Source organism: Eleginops maclovinus, chromosome 4 (genome assembly GCF_036324505.1).
Source record: "Eleginops maclovinus isolate JMC-PN-2008 ecotype Puerto Natales chromosome 4, JC_Emac_rtc_rv5, whole genome shotgun sequence".
In the NCBI taxonomy this organism is placed as follows: domain Eukaryota; kingdom Metazoa; phylum Chordata; class Actinopteri; order Perciformes; family Eleginopidae; genus Eleginops; species Eleginops maclovinus.
In genome coordinates, this window is record NC_086352.1 from 26,071,724 (window position 1) to 26,091,899 (window position 20,176).

Below are 20,176 nucleotides of genomic sequence, written 5' to 3' on the forward strand. Positions count from 1 at the left end.
CCCCTAAGAGAGATCCACCTCCCCCCTCTGACCTCATAATATAAGCTACAGTACATTTTCTTCACAGCGCATATTTCTCAGTTCAGTATACTGGGAGCTGCTTAGTAATCCTTTTTGTTTGAATATTTCTATGCAAGTGTTAATGTGCAAATGAGACAAAGGCGGCAAAATTGCGACGACGTCTCTGAATAATACATTCCGTGAAATCTTTTGGAAAAAAAAGAATTGCAACTTTTATTTGTATTCATGTACAGTATGAACTACAATCTCAGGTATCAATAATTGAACATCATCCTCAGAGAAATGAGTTGGACTCCTTACAAGCACAGTCTCTTGTTTTTTTTTTCTTTTTGTTTTAGCTTTTTTGTCTTTTTTAAACAATTGAAGCACATGTAAAATTATGATCTGAAGATCTTTTTTTTTTTGCATTATGTTTTTGAAAATATTTTTTTTTTTGTAGAAATGTAACCTTTTGATGATTATTCTCTCCAAAAATGAGAGAGAATATTCCCACATACAGTAACCCTCTCTATACATAGACAGTAGGCAGAATAACACACAAGAATCGGATCACCTTGGCTTGGGGTTTTGCACAAAAATCAAGCTCACTCTGCTGGTATTTCAAGTCCAACATTCTGCAGGTCAGTCTAATTTCATTCTGGCATTCACATTGCTCTCCACATAAAGCCATCCTGCTCACACAAATACCAAAACAGAGATATTCCACTCATCCTGTATAACTCACAACCCTCATCCCCAAATATATATATAAAAAATCTCAACCTTTTTTTTCACTGTAGCCAGCGTCAACATTGAATCATTAAGCCACCAAAAGCATTGAAAAGGTATTGAGCATTGAAAAAGAAAACAGTGGAAAGGGAAAGAATGGTTTACTCTACATTGTTACCGTTAGCGGTATTATTCTCGTCTTTCATTACACACTGTGAAAGGCTGATGTTGCAATTGTTCCTCCTTCAGTTGTCTTTACTTCGCGAGGGATCACCAGTCATTAAACTGTATTTTGTATCATAAGAGTAGATTTAGGTGACTGACTGATAAGATGTATGATGTTGTGCATGTGACAGCGCTTTATGTGGATCATATTAAAGTACATGTGAGTTATCTTCACTAAGATGAAAATCAATGGATGAGTACGGCTGCTGGACATTTACATTTTCACTTCATTCAGTGATATATAATTCAAATAACTGAACCTGTTTGCTGCACTGCAAAGCAATGTCACAAAGCTCAAATCCCATCAGAATCATTTTTTAATTCACATTCAATTGTCAATTTTGTCGATAATTTGTCGCATTTCTGAAATATGCTTGTTGCACACAGACCAAAGTGAAAGGCATATCTACCTCTCCTTTCTTTCTGCACAAGGTCACTGTTTCCATGGCGACAGTCTGATGGCTAGTTTTGCCTCCTTGTTCCTTATCTTTTATTCCACTCCTCCTGCTTCATATCAGCAATATATCTGTTTGAAGACCCCTTATGACCATTGTGGGTCCGGCTCCCCTATTTCCACCCTCTGTTTATCACTTTTCATCCCTACCTCCCTTTTCCTTAAGCCTTCCTCTTTGAAAAACTAAATGAAAAATCAAAGCACAAACAGACTACAGGAGAGACAATGTTTTGATGGTCTATAAATCATGCAACATGAAAGTGTGTGTGTTTTTCTCTGACAAAAATGAGACTGAGCAGGGGTCGCTTCAATATCAAAGGCCTCTCCCCCCCTTAGATGTCAGGCGCAGGGAGAGTGGAAAAGTCTCATGCTGTTTTGTTATCAGCTTTCCCTCTGTTAGTCTGCAAATGAACTGCTGATACAGATTAATGAGCTACAACCCATCTTCCCTTATTTTCTTGCAGGTTCCTAGCTGCTTCACTGACTATGTTAGCCCCGTCTGCGTTAGTCTGACAGGGTCACACTACATTACAAAGCAGCCTCATTTGCCTCTTTATCTGTTTAACAGATGGACTATCAGCTCCCAAGCTTGTGTGACCCTGGGGTGATGGCCAGGTAACGCGACACTGAGTGGACGTAGATCATTACTAGGTTAACAGGGAGGCTACACACTGCAGCCTTATGCTCCCCTTCATTTTCCCAAGCAATATTCTGCCGTCGTGTGGCACATGCCGGCGGATAAAGCAGGACAAATGAGACATGGCGAAGGGTGAAGAACGTGCCTGGGCTAAGTGAAAGAGAGACAATGAAAGAACCAAGAGGACACGTAAGAAAGATGAGTGGGGTGGACAGGGAAAATGAAGCCCAGACTTATAAAAAGAAAGGAGGTGTAGAAGGTGAGAAATTTTAAAGGTTGAAATGGGAGTGGGAGCACAAAGTTAATATTAATTAAAATGAAGGATGCATGGTTGTTTTTTAGGAGCCACAGGGGAAATGCACAGTGACTAATTTGGCTGCCTTGCTCCTCAGGCATGCTGGCTTCACTGCGATATCATCCAGAGCTGTGTCATTAGGAGATCTCATTTGGTGTTGAGTGACAGTCAGCTAGAACATGACGGCATTAAAAATAAACCCATATTATCTTTATTTTTACTCTTCTAAAAATAAGGCTGAATTGGATATGGTGGCCTGAAACTCTAGCACATTTCAAGTTATACATTTTAAAACGGTGCCCTCTAACAAAACACATTATCAGGTAAAATCCAAATATTAATGAATGGCGTTGTATTAATTATAGGCCATTTTCTTCACATTAGCTGTATTTGTTTGTTTGTGTTCATTTGTTTTGTAAACCATTCTTTCCCTTGTGCAGTATTACACAGAAAGAGAGAGAAATAAAATGAGCTAAAAAGCTATCACAAATTGTTTTTCTTCATTTAGCCACTAGACATACTTTTAATAAATAATCTTTGTTTTTGTAAAGACACTTGTTAAAGTATCATATGTCGTCCCTTTGCCAAATGCTGATTTATCGTCATTACAGACATCACCTCTGTCAGGTTAATGTCATTTTGACTTATTTTTTATCTTCAGGTTTGGTCCATTGTACTCCAAGTATGAAACTGCTGACACAAGATGTTTAGTCAAATTCAAGATCAGATTTGGGTCTCTTGTACATTGTCTTTTGAGCAGGCTTGAATCAGTAAAGGTTCCTGTGTGGCTGAGCTGTGTATGCTACTGAGCATAGGAGCATGGTGGTAACTGCTCTTGTAGGTGTTGTAGTGGTTGTAGTGCTCCAGAGGAGGCATCGATAGGTGTCTCTCCATGGCAGCAACACCTGCAAGCTCTTCTTCAACTGTAATGACTTCCATGGAGGAGGCAGGGCCATCAGGATCCTGCTGGTTATGTTGCTTCCTCATCTTGTAGAAAATTACCAGTAGAACAGCAGCCATTAGCGTTATGGCCACGAAGCAGCCAATGATAATCTTGGTAGTTTTCATCACCTCATCCAGGCCATTTAGGGCTCCCTCTCCATCCGGATCAAGAACTGGAATGGTGTAAGTCCGCTCTGTGGTACTTGTGGAAACAGGAGTACCTTTTGTTGTAGATGATGACACCCAGCCAAATGGTGGAAGTGGCGTTTGGCTATCATCCCCCGGGGACTCAATGGTCTCCACAGTGACTGTGGTAAAATAGGTCACCCCACTGTTTTCCACAGAAGTGACATTAAGTACAGCAGAGGCAGAAATGTTGCCTGCTGTGTTGCTTACCATACAGGTGTAAGTCCCAGTGTCCTGCATGGTGACACTAGTAAAGTTCAGTGTCCCATCATTGAGAACAGACAAACGTACCTTGTAAGCCCCATGTGTCACCAGCGAGCCATTTGGTGTAAGCCAGCTGATGGATGTCAGCGAGCTTGTACGACATTTAAGCTCTGCCCCCATGCCTTCTGTCACATTCAAGTCACTGGGCGGCTCCACAATGACAGGAACATCACACTGGAAGTAGCTGTGGTCCAACTCACCAATGTAGCGACCTTTGTAGACTGCAGGCGAATGGCAACGGGCGCAGCAGCTAGTATTGGCAGGTACTGTCTCCTTCAGCCACCAGCTTAGCCACAGTATATCACAGTTGCAGTTCCAAGGGTTGTGATGGAGGTGGACCCGCTCTAGGCGATGCAACGGTGTGAAGAGGTCATGTGGTAGAAAGGTAAGGTTGTTGTGAGCTAAGTTGAGCTCCACCAGAGACTGAAGGTCATCAAAGGAATTCCTCTCTATAGTTTGTATCTGCGCATGCATCATCCACAGCTTCTGGAGGTTCACTAATCCTAAAAATGCGCTGGGCTTGACAACAGTGAGCTGGTTTCCTGACATTTCTAGCTCTTCAAGCCTGACCAAAGGTAAAATGTTTGGGATCTCCTTGAGGTTGCACATTCCCAGGTTTAGGTAGCGCAGGTTGCTCAAGTCCTTGAAGGCTCCATCAGAAATGTAAGAGAGACGTTTGAGCTCGCCTAGATCCAGCCTTCGAAGCGAGGGGACTCGGTTGAAGGCATAAGATGGTATACTTTCGATCGGGTTGTTGCGTAGCCACAATTCCTTCAGCTTGGACAGGTACTCAAATGCTCCATTGGGGATTGTCGTAAGCCGATTATCAAAGAGCTCCAAAGTGTTGAGACTGGCTAGTCCATTAAAGGCGCCAATTTCAATGTTGCGAATGTGGTTTTTGCTCAGCTGCAGGATCTCCAGGTGGCGCAGATGTTTGAAACTGTCTACCTTGATGACCTGGATGAGGTTGTCCTGGAGGTTCAGGTAGCGAGTGTTGGTGGAAATGCCATCTGGGACGTCCCGGAGACTTCGGCGGGTGCATATTACTTTGCTGAACTGGTTGCTGCATGAGCAGACAGAAGGACAGGTCTGAGCCCGAACCAGCCCAGCCACGACCAGGATCTGAAGGGCCAAAAGTAGCACAAAGAGGGGGTTGGACAGCGCCCCCTTCAGCCTACGACCTCTCATTGTCTGGCGCTGGAGGGAGGAGATCATTGTGTTCAGCATTCATAGTTCATCTGCTGTTTGAGTTCTCTGAAACAAGAAGAAAAAAGGGAGAGGAATATTTAGTAATTACATAAAGTAGCAAGAAGTACATTGTAGAGTTCATGCATTGAGCAGTAGTTATCATTGACAATTCCAAATATATTTTGGATTTAGATTGTTGGTTAGATGGAACAAACCATTTGAAAGATGCAACTTGGCGCTTGACGGGAACTGATGTTTTTGTACCATTTAATGACAGTTTATGGAACTACTCTTTAAAAATGTTCTTATACGGGGCAGTTTGTAGAAAATGTTGAAAGAACAAAAGTTACATGAATAAACAGCAAGTTCAGATATTACTGCCTGAAATAGTCTATAATTGATAAATGTTTTACTATCTTCACTATTTACTTTTATAAAAAATATATTTTATTTGATCATTGCTTTGTATTTCCGTGATTTATTTTCTCGGTTTTGAAAAACAGCAGCATTTATTGATTCATGAGAGATACGTTTTTCATTCAAAGCAATATTGCAGTGCTATTTACTTTTCATCTACATCTAATCCATTGTCACATTGTAAAAAAAATATATATATACATCACAAGGGCCTGATATAGCCCTTGTAAAAATATACAGTAACTTATTATCTTTCTCAAATCAAGTGACTAACAAGAAACTTGTTACTCTGTTATCATGTATTAGATTGAATCACATTAGATTAGTCCATTCAGCCAAAGTGTCTAAGTATATGCCCGAGTGTGCTCAAGATAAAAATAGACCAAGACATTTATACACATACAGCACAGCCTGCACCTCCCACTTCCACACAGCAGTGTTGATGTGTGGCTATCACACCTTATTTTATCATGCCCCCAATGATGGTAACCTACATATACCTATACATACAGTATTCTTAAGCTATAGTACATGCAGTGAAATTATATAATAGGACATCAGTTAAGTGATGCAGACACCATTCTTCAATGCAGTTAGTGCTTTTGCCAAGAACAAAGCACTCTTGCATTTTGCAAGAAATATTAACCTCGCCTACTGGGTCCTTAGATTTAAGTATTCTCTGTTTATTTCCAGCTCTCCCAACTCAAATGATCTGTTAATCATCTCTTTCCATCAACCCACACCACAAAGACATGAGCATATTATGACAGGTGGTTTCTAAACTGTAAAAATTGTTAACTGAGGTGGAAATGTTCTCTTTAAAGATGAGTGGCTGGCTTAATCAGTAGAAATGAGCCTACATGTGGCTTGGTTTTGCACCAGCCAAGCTGCCACACTAGCCGTGGTGTTGGGAGGCTGTGGAGAGACGAGCCTTTGCTGGAGATCAGATTGAATGAAGCCTCCTGCTGACAGGAGCTCATTTTGTCTGGCTGGAATTACAACAGCCCTGCGTTGCCACCCAAAAGAAGAAAATGTCAGACATGGCAAACACACTGATGGAGGATATTGACTCTCAATAAGACATCTCCATTCGCAATTCCATCAGAATGCTCTAAGAAAAAGAAAAAAAAGATCAGCAATGAGCATGTTGAGCTACCACTCATAGACTAACTATAGCTTTGTCCACATGCCTTCTTCATAAAACACTATTGTTTGAATACATTTCATCAGCACAGTATGCCTCATTACATAAAAGGATTGCAGAAGAAAAAGAATTTGGTTCAAACGTACTTCCTCCCTTTGTTGGTGCAACACTGAGTGTTAATTCCATCTAGGCACACTCAACATGTGTTCATGGCCACTGAAAGCAGTAGCTATTTACATCTAGAATCCTGCCAGCAACACAAAAACACACCCACCATTACTTTTCTGCCCCTGCACCAGCAGCAAATGCCATTAGGTCCGACACCTCTGTGATTTGCCAAATTTGTTTGTTCTAATGAGTTTGTTGGAAAAGTGCTAGGGTAACTTATGTTTTAATCAGGGCACGCATAGCAGTGCTATTATAATATAAAGCAGAGCACTTAAACTACAATGTCAGATAAGAGATTTGACAGTGTTGTGCACGGCAAGCACAACATTTCACTCCAACTGGCCAAATGTGTTTGCTTGGTCATTTCCACACAACAGGGAAGCAAGCTTGGCAGTTTGTACTGGAGATGACACAGTAATTGAGATAACGCATAAAAAAACAAGATGTCTTAGTCTGGTGGTATGAATAGGAGAAGAACAATGTTAACATTGCTCCACACAAGGAATATTCAGTAAAATAATACATCTGAGGAGGAAAAGTAACAAGAAACATTGCATTATTGAACATTTGCTTTGCAGTCACATTTTTGATTCGATGTTTGTCTAAACTTGTTGGCATTAACCCTTGTATTATGTTAAGGGTCAATTTGACCCATTTCAGTTTTTGTGTTGACCAAAGTACTGGTTATCCTTTCTTTTTCTTGATGAAATTTGGTGACTTTTCATCATCTAGGGTCATGAACTGGTGTGTAAAATCTGGACACTTTGATGTGTAGTGGAATGTCCGTGCAGAGTTTGTATACAAAGATGATGTTGCGGGTCATTTTGACCCAGACCCTTTAATGTGGGTAAATAGCTGTTCAGATCCAAAATAAACATGTCTCTTTGATGTACTTTTTACTTTGATGTACAATTGTTTGTATTTTGATTGCCTCTGAGACCCAGAGCCAGGTGTGTGAAGAGAGGGAACTTTCTCACACTTGTCCTTGTCACTGTTCTCATGTCATCTCTTTGACAAACTCACGAAAAATGAGCTCCAGAAGGACGGCAGCTGAGGAGGCTTTATCACAGATTTTGAACTGGGATAGTGATGTAGAGGAAGATATTTCAGAACCAGAGGATCTTTCAGAGACAGAGGACAATGTTATTGCTGATCCAGATTGTCAATTTTCCTTCGATGAGGAGGATTCAGAGGACGAGTCTGCCGTTGTTCGTCCAACAGATGAAAACCAAGGAATGCAGCAATCATCATCCACAGAGGGGACATGGGCATCTAAGGACGGTAATATAAAATGGTCAACATCACCACACCCAAGCCGAGGCAGACTGTCATCTTCCAATGTGATCAAAATGACTCCCGGTCCTACAAGATTTGCTGTCACACGAGTTGATGAGATTCAATCAGCATTTCAGCTCTTCATATCCTCACCAATAGAGAGGATTATACTGGAAATGACCAACTTGGAGGGGAGACGTGTGTTTCAAGAGAAATGGAAGCCACTGGATCAGACTGACTTGAATGCTTACATTGGAGTTCTGTTATTAGCTGGAGTGTACAGGTCAAAGGTAGAAGCAACTGCAAGTCTATGGAATGAAGAGAATGGAAGGCCAATCTTTCGTGCAACAATGTCTCTGGAGACATTCCACATGATATCTCGTGTGATCCGCTTTGACAACCGCGACACCAGAGCTGGTCGACGTGAAAGAGACAAACTAGCTGCGATCAGAGATGTGTGGGATAAATGGGTTGAAATGTTACCTTTGTTGTACAATCCTGGTCCCCATGTTACTGTAGATGAGCGCCTTGTTCCATTCAGGGGGCGCTGTCCTTTCCGACAGTACATGCCCAACAAGCCCGCCAAGTATGGCATCAAAATATGGGCAGCCTGTGATGCAAAATCCAGCTATGCATGGAATATGCAAGTATACACTGGAAAGCTACCTGGAGGAACATCTGAGAAGAATCAGGGGATGCGTGTGGTGCTGGAAATGAGTGAAGGGCTGCAAGGTCATAACATCACATGTGACAACTTCTTCACATCCTACCGCCTTGGAGATGAACTTCAGAAGAGAAAGCTGACCATGTTGGGAACAGTCAGAAGAAATAAGCCAGAACTTTCCACTGAAATTCTGAAGATGCAGGGCAGACCTCTGCATTCCTCAATATTTGCTTTCACTGAGAAAGCAACAGTTGTTTCATACTGCCCAAAGAGAAACAAGAATGTTCTTGCAATGAGTACAATGCACACAGATGCATCTCTGAGCACAAGAGAAGACATGAAGCCACAAATGATCCTGGATTATAACTCCACCAAAGGAGGAGTTGACAATCTGGACAAAGTCACAGCAACATACAGCTGCCAGCGCAAGAGGATTAGACTAAATAGTTCTTAAATATAGTATTGGAATTAAAAATGTATTGTATGTCACTTTTCTAAATGTTTATGTAATCTAAAATAAAGTTGTTATTGGTTTAACCTGTTTTCTTGACTGTTTTGAGTGCATTTACACAGTATGGGTCAAAATGACCCGCAACATAATCAATGTAATTTTTTTTCAACATAATACAAGGGTTAAACATTTCCCCTCTGAGTTCTAAGAGGGGTTTTGGGCTGTCTTGTGAACAACAACATAATTCCAACCAAACGCCAAAGTGACAAACATCTCAATTTGCACTTTCACTATCAGACAACAAAATTCACATGCTCAGCTGTAAGCATGCTCATGTGTGGCACACAATTATAATACTGATATCATTACAGTTAGTACCCGATGCTATTGACACTCCACAGTACAGAATTGCTATTACCACTCCGGCTTAGTACGCCCTTAAGAATCACACATCCTACCTCCTACAACCCAAAAAAGGAGGCATTTGTTCATATTCCTACATGGCATGTAATGAGTCACTAGGAGGAGTGTGACTTTGGTAAACTGGAAGAAGGTGTAGGGATTCTCTCAATATGATTGATAAAGAAGCCTTTGACCGCATGGAGGGCTTTTGAATGAATGTGTTCTTGCTAATTCAGTCAGCACACTAATGATTCATTACATTAGCATACGTTTGTCATGCGTCTTGTTTTAACCTCGTTAGTGCTGATGTTATAACCTCACGGGCCATCTGGGTTCAACAAGACCTGTGTACAGACCATGTGTCTAAGATACAGATGAATAACAATTATGACACCTTGAATGCTAATGAATATGTTGGTATACACAATAAGATACTTTTAAGACAGGACCTAAATGAACCAACAAACAGTACAACCTAAGAGAGAGGGGGTTTAGGCTGGTGATATTCTATAATTAAGTATTTTCAACCAATCCTAGGGAAGACCAAATCCAACGCTGGTGTTAGTTACTCGGTCAAATCCTTCTTTGTCCATGGCATTCAGCCCAAAGCCCATTTGTTAATGCTCTTAAATGTTAAGAAAACGGGTCACACATACAGGTTTCATTTTGTTGGAAAGGGGACACTACAATCCTAAACAGCTGGGAGCTGTAGTTATCTCAAACAGGAGTCAATTAATCATTTGCAGGGGACTATCTTTGGTTTCAGATTACACACATATGGTGACTAGTGGGTATGCAGAATTGACTCAAAATAAACTATCCCAGTTTGTTGTACTGAAGGAACATGTTAACTAGTGCAACATCGTGCTTCCTTTATTTTTCTGGGGTTATTGGACCCTTTTCAGGGGTTCTGTTGGCCAAAAGAAAAACAGTGCCAGCAGTATGCGTTCAAATGACTTGGATTGACAATTAATCAATCGATGGATTAGATGATTATCAGTGAGCACTATTTTTTCTTCTGTTCAAATTCTCTGTACAGCTTTATATCAGACATTGGGGGTTGGTGGCTTTCGAATCTAGCACTGAGGACAAACACAACCAGCCACTACCGCTGCTGCTGTCTCACTCTGACATGCAGACTTGGAGTGCTTCACTCTTCAGTTCTGCTTCAACCGACAAAAAAAAGGCAACTCCCCCACCTCCGAATCATGGCCTAAATATGCAGAGCTCTGATATTGGTACTTTTCAAATTTTTTTATCTCATCTGATCATTCCAATACTCAAACATTTGGAAAATTATGTGGCCATCTGGAATGAAGCAGCTGAGGACCAAAGCTGGCACCTCTAGTTTTTTGATGTCAATTTGGTGTATCAAGGTCTTTAGGGAATTAAATGTAGCATGCGGTTAGGGGCTGCTGACTTATCAGCCAAACTTTATTCTTTCAACAGGAACAGAAATGATGGCCCTTTTTTTTAACTTGACAAGTCTCAGAAAAGCAATAAGGTCCTTTTTCTTTAACATTTTGTATTCTCTAGGGATGTGTTATCCAACAAATATGGTTTTTAGCTTTGTCGCTGGTTTACATTTTATGTATTCAGGTTTAACTAGTTTAGGGTTGTCGCCCAAACCCCTTTCATACCAAAGAAAGATACATGTCTCTTTACAGTATTCAAGGGAACATATTCATCTACCTAGTGATATAACGTAATTATGGAGGCAATACTAACACTTTACATTTGAATTTTATGTTTTTATTTTGGAATTTCTTAGCACATTTGGATATTAAATTAACTAGCTTTGTGTATTACAACCACACTATATTATTTGATTCAATCTAACCTTTTGGCAGTACTTTTGAGGCCCACTACCTGGCATTGTGAGGCTCAGTCGGTCCTATGCTTAATAGTTATTGGTATATTGTCACGTTTGATGATTATGGTATATTCATATAAGTAATTTCCTTTAGCAGTTAATGCCGGATTGGTATTTAAAAATGTTCTTTATCATTTGCTTTGGTTGGGCCAGTTGGAGTAGGAGTGATGCTTTGAAACTAAAGGTTTTCAACACGTCACTTTAAGTCAGTGTTTTAAACAAGGTGTCTTGGCGATGCAGCACTCTATGTTCTGGTGAAAACAAATGCAGGCCGATGCTGCAGTGCAAAGTAAAGGTCATAGAAAAAGGATGATGTAAACCGTGTTTCCGTGTTCTTTAGCTACACCCTGTGTGGAATATTACTTTACTTAGTAGGATGCCTGAATAGGAATGGAGACTCTGAATGGAATGGACCCAAATTGAAACAATTTCCGTGCCTTCAATCTGATCATTCAAAGTACAGCTGACGGCAGCCACAACATTTCATTTTTTCCAGGTAATGAAAGTAACTTGTGCATCTCAAAGAAACCTGTCTGGAGCCACAATAATTCCTTCTCAGTGGATCCCGGGTAACATCATCCTGATAGCATGGGGGTGCATTCTATATGTCTTGTTGAAAGACAGCGGCAGACATAAAGTGGAAAATAACCTGACGTATAAGGAAGGTCATACTGCTAGGGTCGCTGAAGTGATTTTTTCCCCATCTATGTGGAAATAAAGTGACTCATGAATGGATTGCTGCCAAGGGGTCAGGGATAGGTGGAATGGGTCTCCAAGCTATAGGGAACAGGATGCTGTGATGACTTCAGGGACAGTCCAGATTTAATAAAGCTGACCAACCGAACGTGTTTACTCAGTTGCTTTCACTTGATCCTAGACCAAGAATGGCTTAGAATTCCACATGCTATTAAAAGCAGTTTACTAGCCATTTTGGAGAGTTCAATAAGAAGTTGCTGCTTTCGTATAAAAGCTCCAATTGCTCCTTTTTAGTTTTAAAGCTGCATTAATCGATTTTTTTTAGGGGAACAAAAACCTGAATATAAGTTGACTGATACTTTGACTCTACCTGACAGTAAATACTGTAAGAGACAATAACATTTCAACAAAGCTTTTCAGGTTTGACGACCACTACAACACAACATCTGCACTATAAGCAATCTCTTTCATTGTACACAGTCATTTTATTTAATGTGAATATAAAAAGTATTGATTAATCTTTAAGGTGACATACAGTTCATGCTCTGCAAGTTCAAAGCCCAAGAAAGGTGCATGGATCAGAAATATAATGTGCATATACAGTACTGTATATAGAAACCCTATCCATCAATCTATTCTTAAACTAATCCTCTGAAGATAACAGGGGACTGGAGTACAACCAGTTAATTGAAAGTATTCCTTCTAAATCGTTTCCAAAATGGTTGTCACTGTTCAACTAATAGTAAGATGGAGAGGGTCATCAAGTAGCCTGAAAATATTTGTTTTCCCTGACCGACCGAAGAGAGCAGCCTGTCATCCAGGTCTGTTCATCATGAACTATGAGAAATAAATGTGGTGCAGTTGACCCTCAGACCTGAGCTTAACCTCCACCATCCTCTCGGGGAGCACGATTCCAGATGGCATGATCGTTTTATTGAAAATCATCACCATTTTAAATGACCAGGCTCATTTTCTCCCGTCTGTGATGGAATGAAATTAAATTTAAAGAAAGCCAAAATTGAAGGCAATCAAATGGCCATCTGGAATTATGGTGGGACAGACAATCACTATGAGGACATAAACCTATAGACACATTTTAATTTGCTTTCAGGCAATATGCTATAGTTTTATGTCTGAAAAAGGGTAAAAAATACATTTGTTTAAATCAATCTTTTGTTTCAAATGAGAAGTGTAAAATCATCAGCCATCCAGCCACTTTGGTGATTGCAGGCTTGGCTATTGGATTATAACGGCTCTTTATTGTTGGCTTTTATTTATTAAGTGGCTTTGAAAAGGGCAAGGACACATACTTCAAACTTTGGATAAAAAATGAGAATAGCCAACAAGTGTGTGGAATTTATACAAAACTGTGACATAAATTCAGTTTTTTCCAGCAAAAATGCTTAACCAAATACAATCCTGCATCAATACTGAAGGTCAACCCTTGGAGAATCTACATCAGTTTACAATTTTCATCATAATAAGGTGGGGTTTTTTGCACCGGTCAATCCTTGAATTAAATACAGAGTATAATCAATCTCGAAAATGTTGTATTGAGTGATAGTAATGTGATGTTCCTTGCATTAACTACCAGTCTTTCTTCATGTTGCAATTGGAGTTGCTACGATGCAAGAACAATTTCAGACTTGATCTGACATAAAAGTATTATATAATACTGTATGAGAGGTTAAACATGATCACACTAATAGAGTTGACTAATGTCACAAAACGCAGCGTATTGGTTTGTCAAGGATAAGAGCAAGTGAACCACCTTTAATTCTGAACATTTCAGTTACATTTAACCATGTGGATGATACACAGCTGTCAAATGTGTATACCTGGACGCAGCTGTTTTCCAGGAAATTACTCTTGTATTACCGTTCTGTTTATGGAGTTAAACGATATTGCATGATAGAACATTCTGATTTCCTGTATGTACTTTCATGTGAGGCAAGTAGAGGAAGGTTGCTTATCTTGTGCCAAATAGTGGAAAGACAGAGAGCGAGAGGGTAAAGAGACACCTTTTCAAGTGATAATTCAATTCCTATTCACGCATCACCGTATGCTGCTTCCATTATGATAATTGCATGTGCTAAATAATCTGCAGGGACCTCCATGTTCAAATACACTCTGCCAAGGCTCTGGCTGGTCTCTGCAAAGGGATTAAGACAGGATGCCCTGGGTGGCAGACGGTCTGAATGCGAGGACGCTCTTAGTATTCGTGTCACTTGTCTAGCCCACCAATCCGCTTCCCATGACTGCGTTCCTAAAAAGAGATCTGCAAGATTGCCTGATAGGTTGAAGGGCATTGTGGCAGAAACCAGGCTGATTGGACTAAACAAAAATACGGCACAGTAAAATATGTTGGCTTGAGTCATGGCAGTTGGGACAACCTTAGTAATTGGTCACACAGACATATACTAAAGAACTCACAGCAAAGCGTTTTGGTTTGATCAGGATACAGTGGAAACAGATGCATAGCGAATAAGCAGGTAGCAGCCGGGGTTTAGGTAGGTGAGTACACACAGCCAGCAGCAGTGGCAGAATAATGAGCTGCACAGGCCCCATAAGCTGCCGTCGTACAGTAGTTAAACAGATCACTGCTCTAGCAGAGGATTTGTGTGATTGGTGAAGTAAGTGAGTTGTACGCACCCAAATGCTGTTCTGCCTGCAAAATCATTCTGAATGAACTTGTGACACTCATTTTGTTTGAAAGATGAATTAATAAATATTTAACAACAGTAGGTTCCACATCACAGTGATGCCCTTGATACATTTTATGCGTCATCATTTAAACTTGGCTCTCTCCAAATGTGTTAATAACATATTGAAATTGGGCCATGATAGGTGTGTTTTCACGACATAACACGCACATTTGTATGTCCACATATATGTGGACATACAATTAGTTTGCAATTTGTAGGAACCATTTAAATTTCTCCTATACCGTATTACTGGTGCAGCGGAAATACCTCTAAAAGAACTAAATACTGTCTACCATTGTTAGTGATGAGAAAGACAACAGTGTTGCATTAAAAATGACACAATAGCAATGCAGCGTCAATGGACATCTTGGCAGGTTGCCACTCCCTGCAAAAACGCAGAGTGCTCGAAGGGATTAGTTCACTGGAGTGTCCCCTGTTCAGTCACAGCTATTTGCCAATGAATTCCGGCCATTCTAGTTTGCAAATTGACTGAATAGAAGAAGTTGGAGGCAGGTCTCTCTGGAGCTTTTGTGTTCACATCAGGGTGACAGGATATTGACAATGGATGGAAACATACGTGGTGCAGTCTTTTGTTCTTTTGTTTAAGATTGCTGCCAACCAATGTGCCTCTGTCGCTCGTTGGAAATCCTTTCTGGGGTTTCTGCCCTGTAGCTATGAGTATGTGAAAAGTTATTCACACGTCACTAATGAGTGCGATGCTGAGACTATGTATACAGACTCATCGTTTGAATGTAGATTGGTGTCGACAAAGTCTCGCACCATTTCTGAAACACATTAGATGTTTGCATCTGAATACTATTAAGGTTAGTATAAGATGTATATTTACAGTTACATCAATACAGTTTTTTATGGTTAAACGGTAAGGGATGGTAAAACTGCTTTTGCTGTAGGTTGGCATATCATTAAGGTATTGTCAAGATGTGTAAAGAAATAGAAGTAGCTAAACACAAAGAGCTTTATTTGAGACTTTAATATCAATAAAGTGAAAGCAGAAGTTAACACACACCAATGTTAAACAAATACATCCAATGAGGTAAAGGCTGGAGCTTTTAAATAATACTTCTCTCCCAATCTAAAATGAAAGCTGTGTAAACTGCAAATGCCAATTTTAAGCAATGCTTGCCATAAGCCTTTGGCTTGACTGAGTTTTCACTTGACTTGACCAAATGTCAAAGCAAGCGATGTCAAGTAAGGATATCTTTTTTTTGGGGGGGGGGGGGTAAAATGTGGAAAGCACAGAAATGGAAATAAGATGCTTCTCCTGCTTTGCCTTAGCTGACACGGTACTCCTGACTCTAAGCATTAATATGTTATGGTGAGCGAGATCTCCGTCAAATTTTAAACGTGGATGTTTTTGTTCTGTTGCCACAGTGATGGATTGTGGGTGCTGAGCCGTCTAGTTGGGTTCAGATCTGTATCCGCTCCGAGGCCAGGCTTAAGCACTCAGTAATCATGCTTGGAGTCTTGCAAATATGCCAAAGATAAAAGCTGTGAGGAAACATAGCGTCTGTATAGCTAATGGACTTGCACCATATAAATTGGCCTATATAGTCTAAAAAGCACACAGTGTGCACCTGTGAGACTATAACTAGGCTGTTTACGCATAATTACCTTCGTGAAAAACAAAAGCATTAAATAATAGACAGAAAATTAAAACGCAGTGAGAAAAATGAATGCCATTACATCTTGTCGTAGAGCATAAGGATGTGGATTATTTAATGCTCTACAACTCTAAAAAGTATTATGGAGACAATGATGGAACTGAGTACTACCAACTTTTACTGTGAAATGAACCCTATGATCACATTTCATTCTGCAGCAGCTACACGCAGCCCAAGTATTTCACATAAAAAGAAGCTTTCATACTTTGGTCAAAGATTAAGTGCATGCTAAACCCTTCGGTCGCAAATTGCTTGAATGCAGTGATAAGGGTGTGATACTTCTATTGATCCCCGCAGTGCAACTCTCTTTTCACTTGGCTCCCTGAAGGGAGGTCAGAGTGTGGGGTCATCTTCACACAGAGCGCCCCTCGAGCTGGTGGTGAGTCAGTGGGGAATCACTGACATGCTCAAGGGCAGGACAAGAATGGCACATACATTACAAGCTCTTATTTGCTCTAAAGAAAGTCTCAACAAGACTAAAAGCTTCCGATGTAGATTCGTATTTGAGAGCGCCATGATTGTCCCACTTTGAATGCAATCTATTCACCTAATCCTCTATTAAGAACAAAATGGGACAATGGGTACCTCTCAACTACTCTTCATAAAGTACATCAGTGCCATGTTGTAATATATGGGTATCTTCTACAAGTCATGCTAATAATTATCCTAAAGTGGATCCTAGAGGAATGTTCTTTATTGCACAAAGGTTGAAATCTAACCGTCAAAATTGTAGGACAGGACACTATAAATCCTTTCATAAAGCAACTAGCCCATCCCATAGCAAGGATTCACAGCTTCGAAATTAAATTCCCTTCCACCAGATTACTATAATTATCTACATCACGGTAAAGGGTGAGTGGAGGATTAAGGTCTGTTTAAAAATAACCACCATCAAATATATTTGGACTCAATAAATGAAAGCTGTAGAGCAGACATTTTCTCAGTGGTGTGATTCAGATTTCTTCCTCTCTCTTTCTATCTCTATCTCCTCTTCTCCCTCCTCTCTTTTCTTTTCTCTCTGTTAATCTGCTTTGATAATTCCGCAGTCAATGCATGATGCTCAGTGGGACTCCGACTTAAAGTCAGTCAGAAATCAAAGCACGGGAAATGCAATTATTAAAGTGGCAGTCAACAATTTTGTAAAAGATGGATGTAGGCTGTAACAAACATTCTCTCATAAAGGCTCAGATCTACCAAGAGGATCGCAAATCACCACCAGCTGCATTATTATGGCCGTTCTTGTGCAAGGTCATTTAGTAGGCCTGGGACTTGTTGTATTGTTGCAACACAGACATTATGTCCTTCTTTTTTTTATTATTTGGACTGTACACTGATGGTGATGATCATTACCTCGCGTTATTATGTTTTATTATCTACCCAACCAGCTGCGGAACAGACTAGCTGTGGTTGTTCAGGTGGGATTGTGTTTTCTCTGCTGATGGCTGATTGATTGTGTTTAGCCAGTGTTGACAGCATACAGTAGGTAGTCTATCTTGTTTTCCCTTCATTGTTTGTTCATGGGGAGAACTCTCAGCTGGCATGCTAATAAACTACAATAGATTGGCGTTGTGCCAGAAATCGTATGACCCTCCCAAAAAACGGTGTCTCCACATTGGTTTGCATTGTTTGTCCTTTATGATAATAAAGCACATTAGAATACTTCTCAATTTGGCCATATTTGTCCATTCTTTTGAAATTGTTATTTCTGTTGATTATTTAAAATGTTGATGTGAATTTAAGCTGCACGGCTGTAAAACACAATGTGGATTATAGTGCACTGTAATGACTGCACCAAACACTAATTTTATGGGGTAAACAACTTTTACCACAATCCTTTAACAGCTTGTCAGACTCAATAAAATTCAATCATAATATTTTTCTGCTAACTCAGTATCAATGAAAAGTTAACAGACAAACTGAGTTCTGCTACTCAGTATGGTGGTGATTTTGGTGATTATATGTGAAATTAAGATACTAATTTTATCTTTTGAAATGAATATTTGTTAATCATGCTGCAGCAGTTAATCAGCATAACTCAAACGCTGAGTTCTGCACATCATGTAACGGTACATGTCTTTTAACCTGTAAACCTTGGGCTCTAATCCCAAGTTAACACTACCCTGGGTTCTCTTTACCCATTTGACACTGTTTATATTTAATCCCGGTTAGCCTGAGGCGTACATATCCAGCTGCTGTGCTGCTGATTATGTTCATCTGAGGTAGCCTGATTTTCTCCCCTTTCATGTATAGTTGTTCGAATCAAGCATGTAGCTTAACCCCAAGCCAAGATTTGCGTTTGTTCACGACTGTGCACTTTGTACTGTGAATTATTTATGATTTCAGAAAAGTATACTGTCAGGCTATATGCTAATGTCAGTCGGCCATATTGTTTACATTTACATGTGATGATATACGTCAAAATATGTAAAAGGAACGTTGGTTTTATTAATGGAGTTAGAAATGGCTTTAACTGATACTAAAGCAGAAAGTAACCTAAACATTTGTTTTAAAATCAGCACATTTATATTTATTTAAAAAGAATACCTAAAACAAACAGACACAGAGGCAATGAAACACCACTGACATTGTATCTCCTTTTACATTGGTATATGGAAAGAAAACAACTGCTTATAAATTCAGGAAATTTGTAGAAACATTAACAGTTAATGAAGTTGTGTTTTTGAACACCCTATGAATAATAATCCAGCATTTATGCTCCCTTTAGGTATTTCTGGTCTCCATCTACACCAAAAGCCTTCTGTTACCTCATGCCCGCACTTAAAAATATATATGAACTCTCCTTTCAAAAAGGTTTGCATTATATTAAGTTTCTGGGCAAAAAAAAAAGAAAAATCAGCAAAAAGCTACTAAAATGCCCTGTAGAGCAGAAAGGATCTTCAGAATTGAGGAATAATCTTCTTAAATCACAAATTTCACAAATTGCCATTTGAGTACTAGTTAATATATACATAGTGGCAGCTCTATTAATATTTAAAAATACAAAAAAATGCATAAATCATCATTGTGCTGTCAGCAAATCTATCCATCCGCGTTCTATATTACTTGTTGCGACCAGTGCCTTCGGGGGCTGCAGCCTCTCCCGTCATGCACTTGGTGAGAACCACCCTCGACAGGTCACCAGTTCTCACAGCGCTAACACATATAGACAGACACACACATTAACACCTACAGGCACTTTAGAGTCTCCACTTCTTCTAACCTGCCTGTCCTTGGACTGCAGGAGGAACTGGAGCACAAATTGATGGGGACATGGGGATTAACGTGAACAAATAAAAATCCACACAGTATGTGTCAGGACTTTGCATGTTTTCCCAGCTGCATGCTATACATTTACCTTCTATACTTCTAGGTTTATATATGTTTTTACCTTACGGAATATGGAATTTAAAAGTATGCACACATAAGGTTCGCCGTTTTTCTCTTTTTCTGCAGCTTCACTGATCCTTCATCCTCCAGTTTTCTCACTCTCTTTCCTCGAAGCCCCTATATCTCCTTCTTCCCCCACTCCCCTGAGAACCACTATCTGTCTCCCTCTATCCTGGAGCCGTTCTCTAACTTCGTCTCATTCTCTACTCTCATCTCTAAATAATTTCTTACAGAGGGAAATCTAATCAAATCTGAGTGAGAGCGAGAAAAAGCAGAGGTGGAAAGCGATTGTGTTTTAATCAGAATTGGTGAGGGCCCTAAAAAGAGACAGAATCAGAAATCGACATTGGCAGTGTGTGAGGGGGTAGTATAGTGAGAGAATTGCAAGTGCA

General features: G+C 40.0%; 2 protein-coding genes across 2 annotated transcripts in view; one reads left to right on the forward strand and one right to left on the reverse strand.

The window, feature by feature from the left end:
- Positions 1–280: 280 nt before the first annotated feature.
- lrrc4cb (leucine rich repeat containing 4C, genome duplicate b) overlaps positions 281–20,176 on the reverse strand; it is a 37,098-nt gene continuing 17,202 nt past the window's right edge. Inside the window, exon 2 of the mRNA XM_063881897.1 lies at positions 281–4,986. Within this exon, the coding sequence (XP_063737967.1) occupies positions 3,064–4,959 (1,896 nt within the window). The 5' untranslated portion in view covers positions 4,960–4,986 and the 3' untranslated portion in view covers positions 281–3,063. The remainder of the gene's footprint in view (positions 4,987–20,176) is intronic.
- LOC134863497 (piggyBac transposable element-derived protein 4-like) lies at positions 7,841–9,215 on the forward strand. The gene has a single exon (XM_063882047.1). It carries the CDS (start codon positions 7,885–7,887, stop codon positions 9,040–9,042), a length of 1,158 nt encoding a protein of 385 aa, XP_063738117.1. The 5' UTR covers positions 7,841–7,884; the 3' UTR covers positions 9,043–9,215.

Coding starts and splice junctions, on each gene's coding strand:
- LOC134863497 (XM_063882047.1), top strand. CDS start 7,885: ATGCAGCAATCATCATCCACAGAGGGGACATGGGCATCTAAGGACGGT.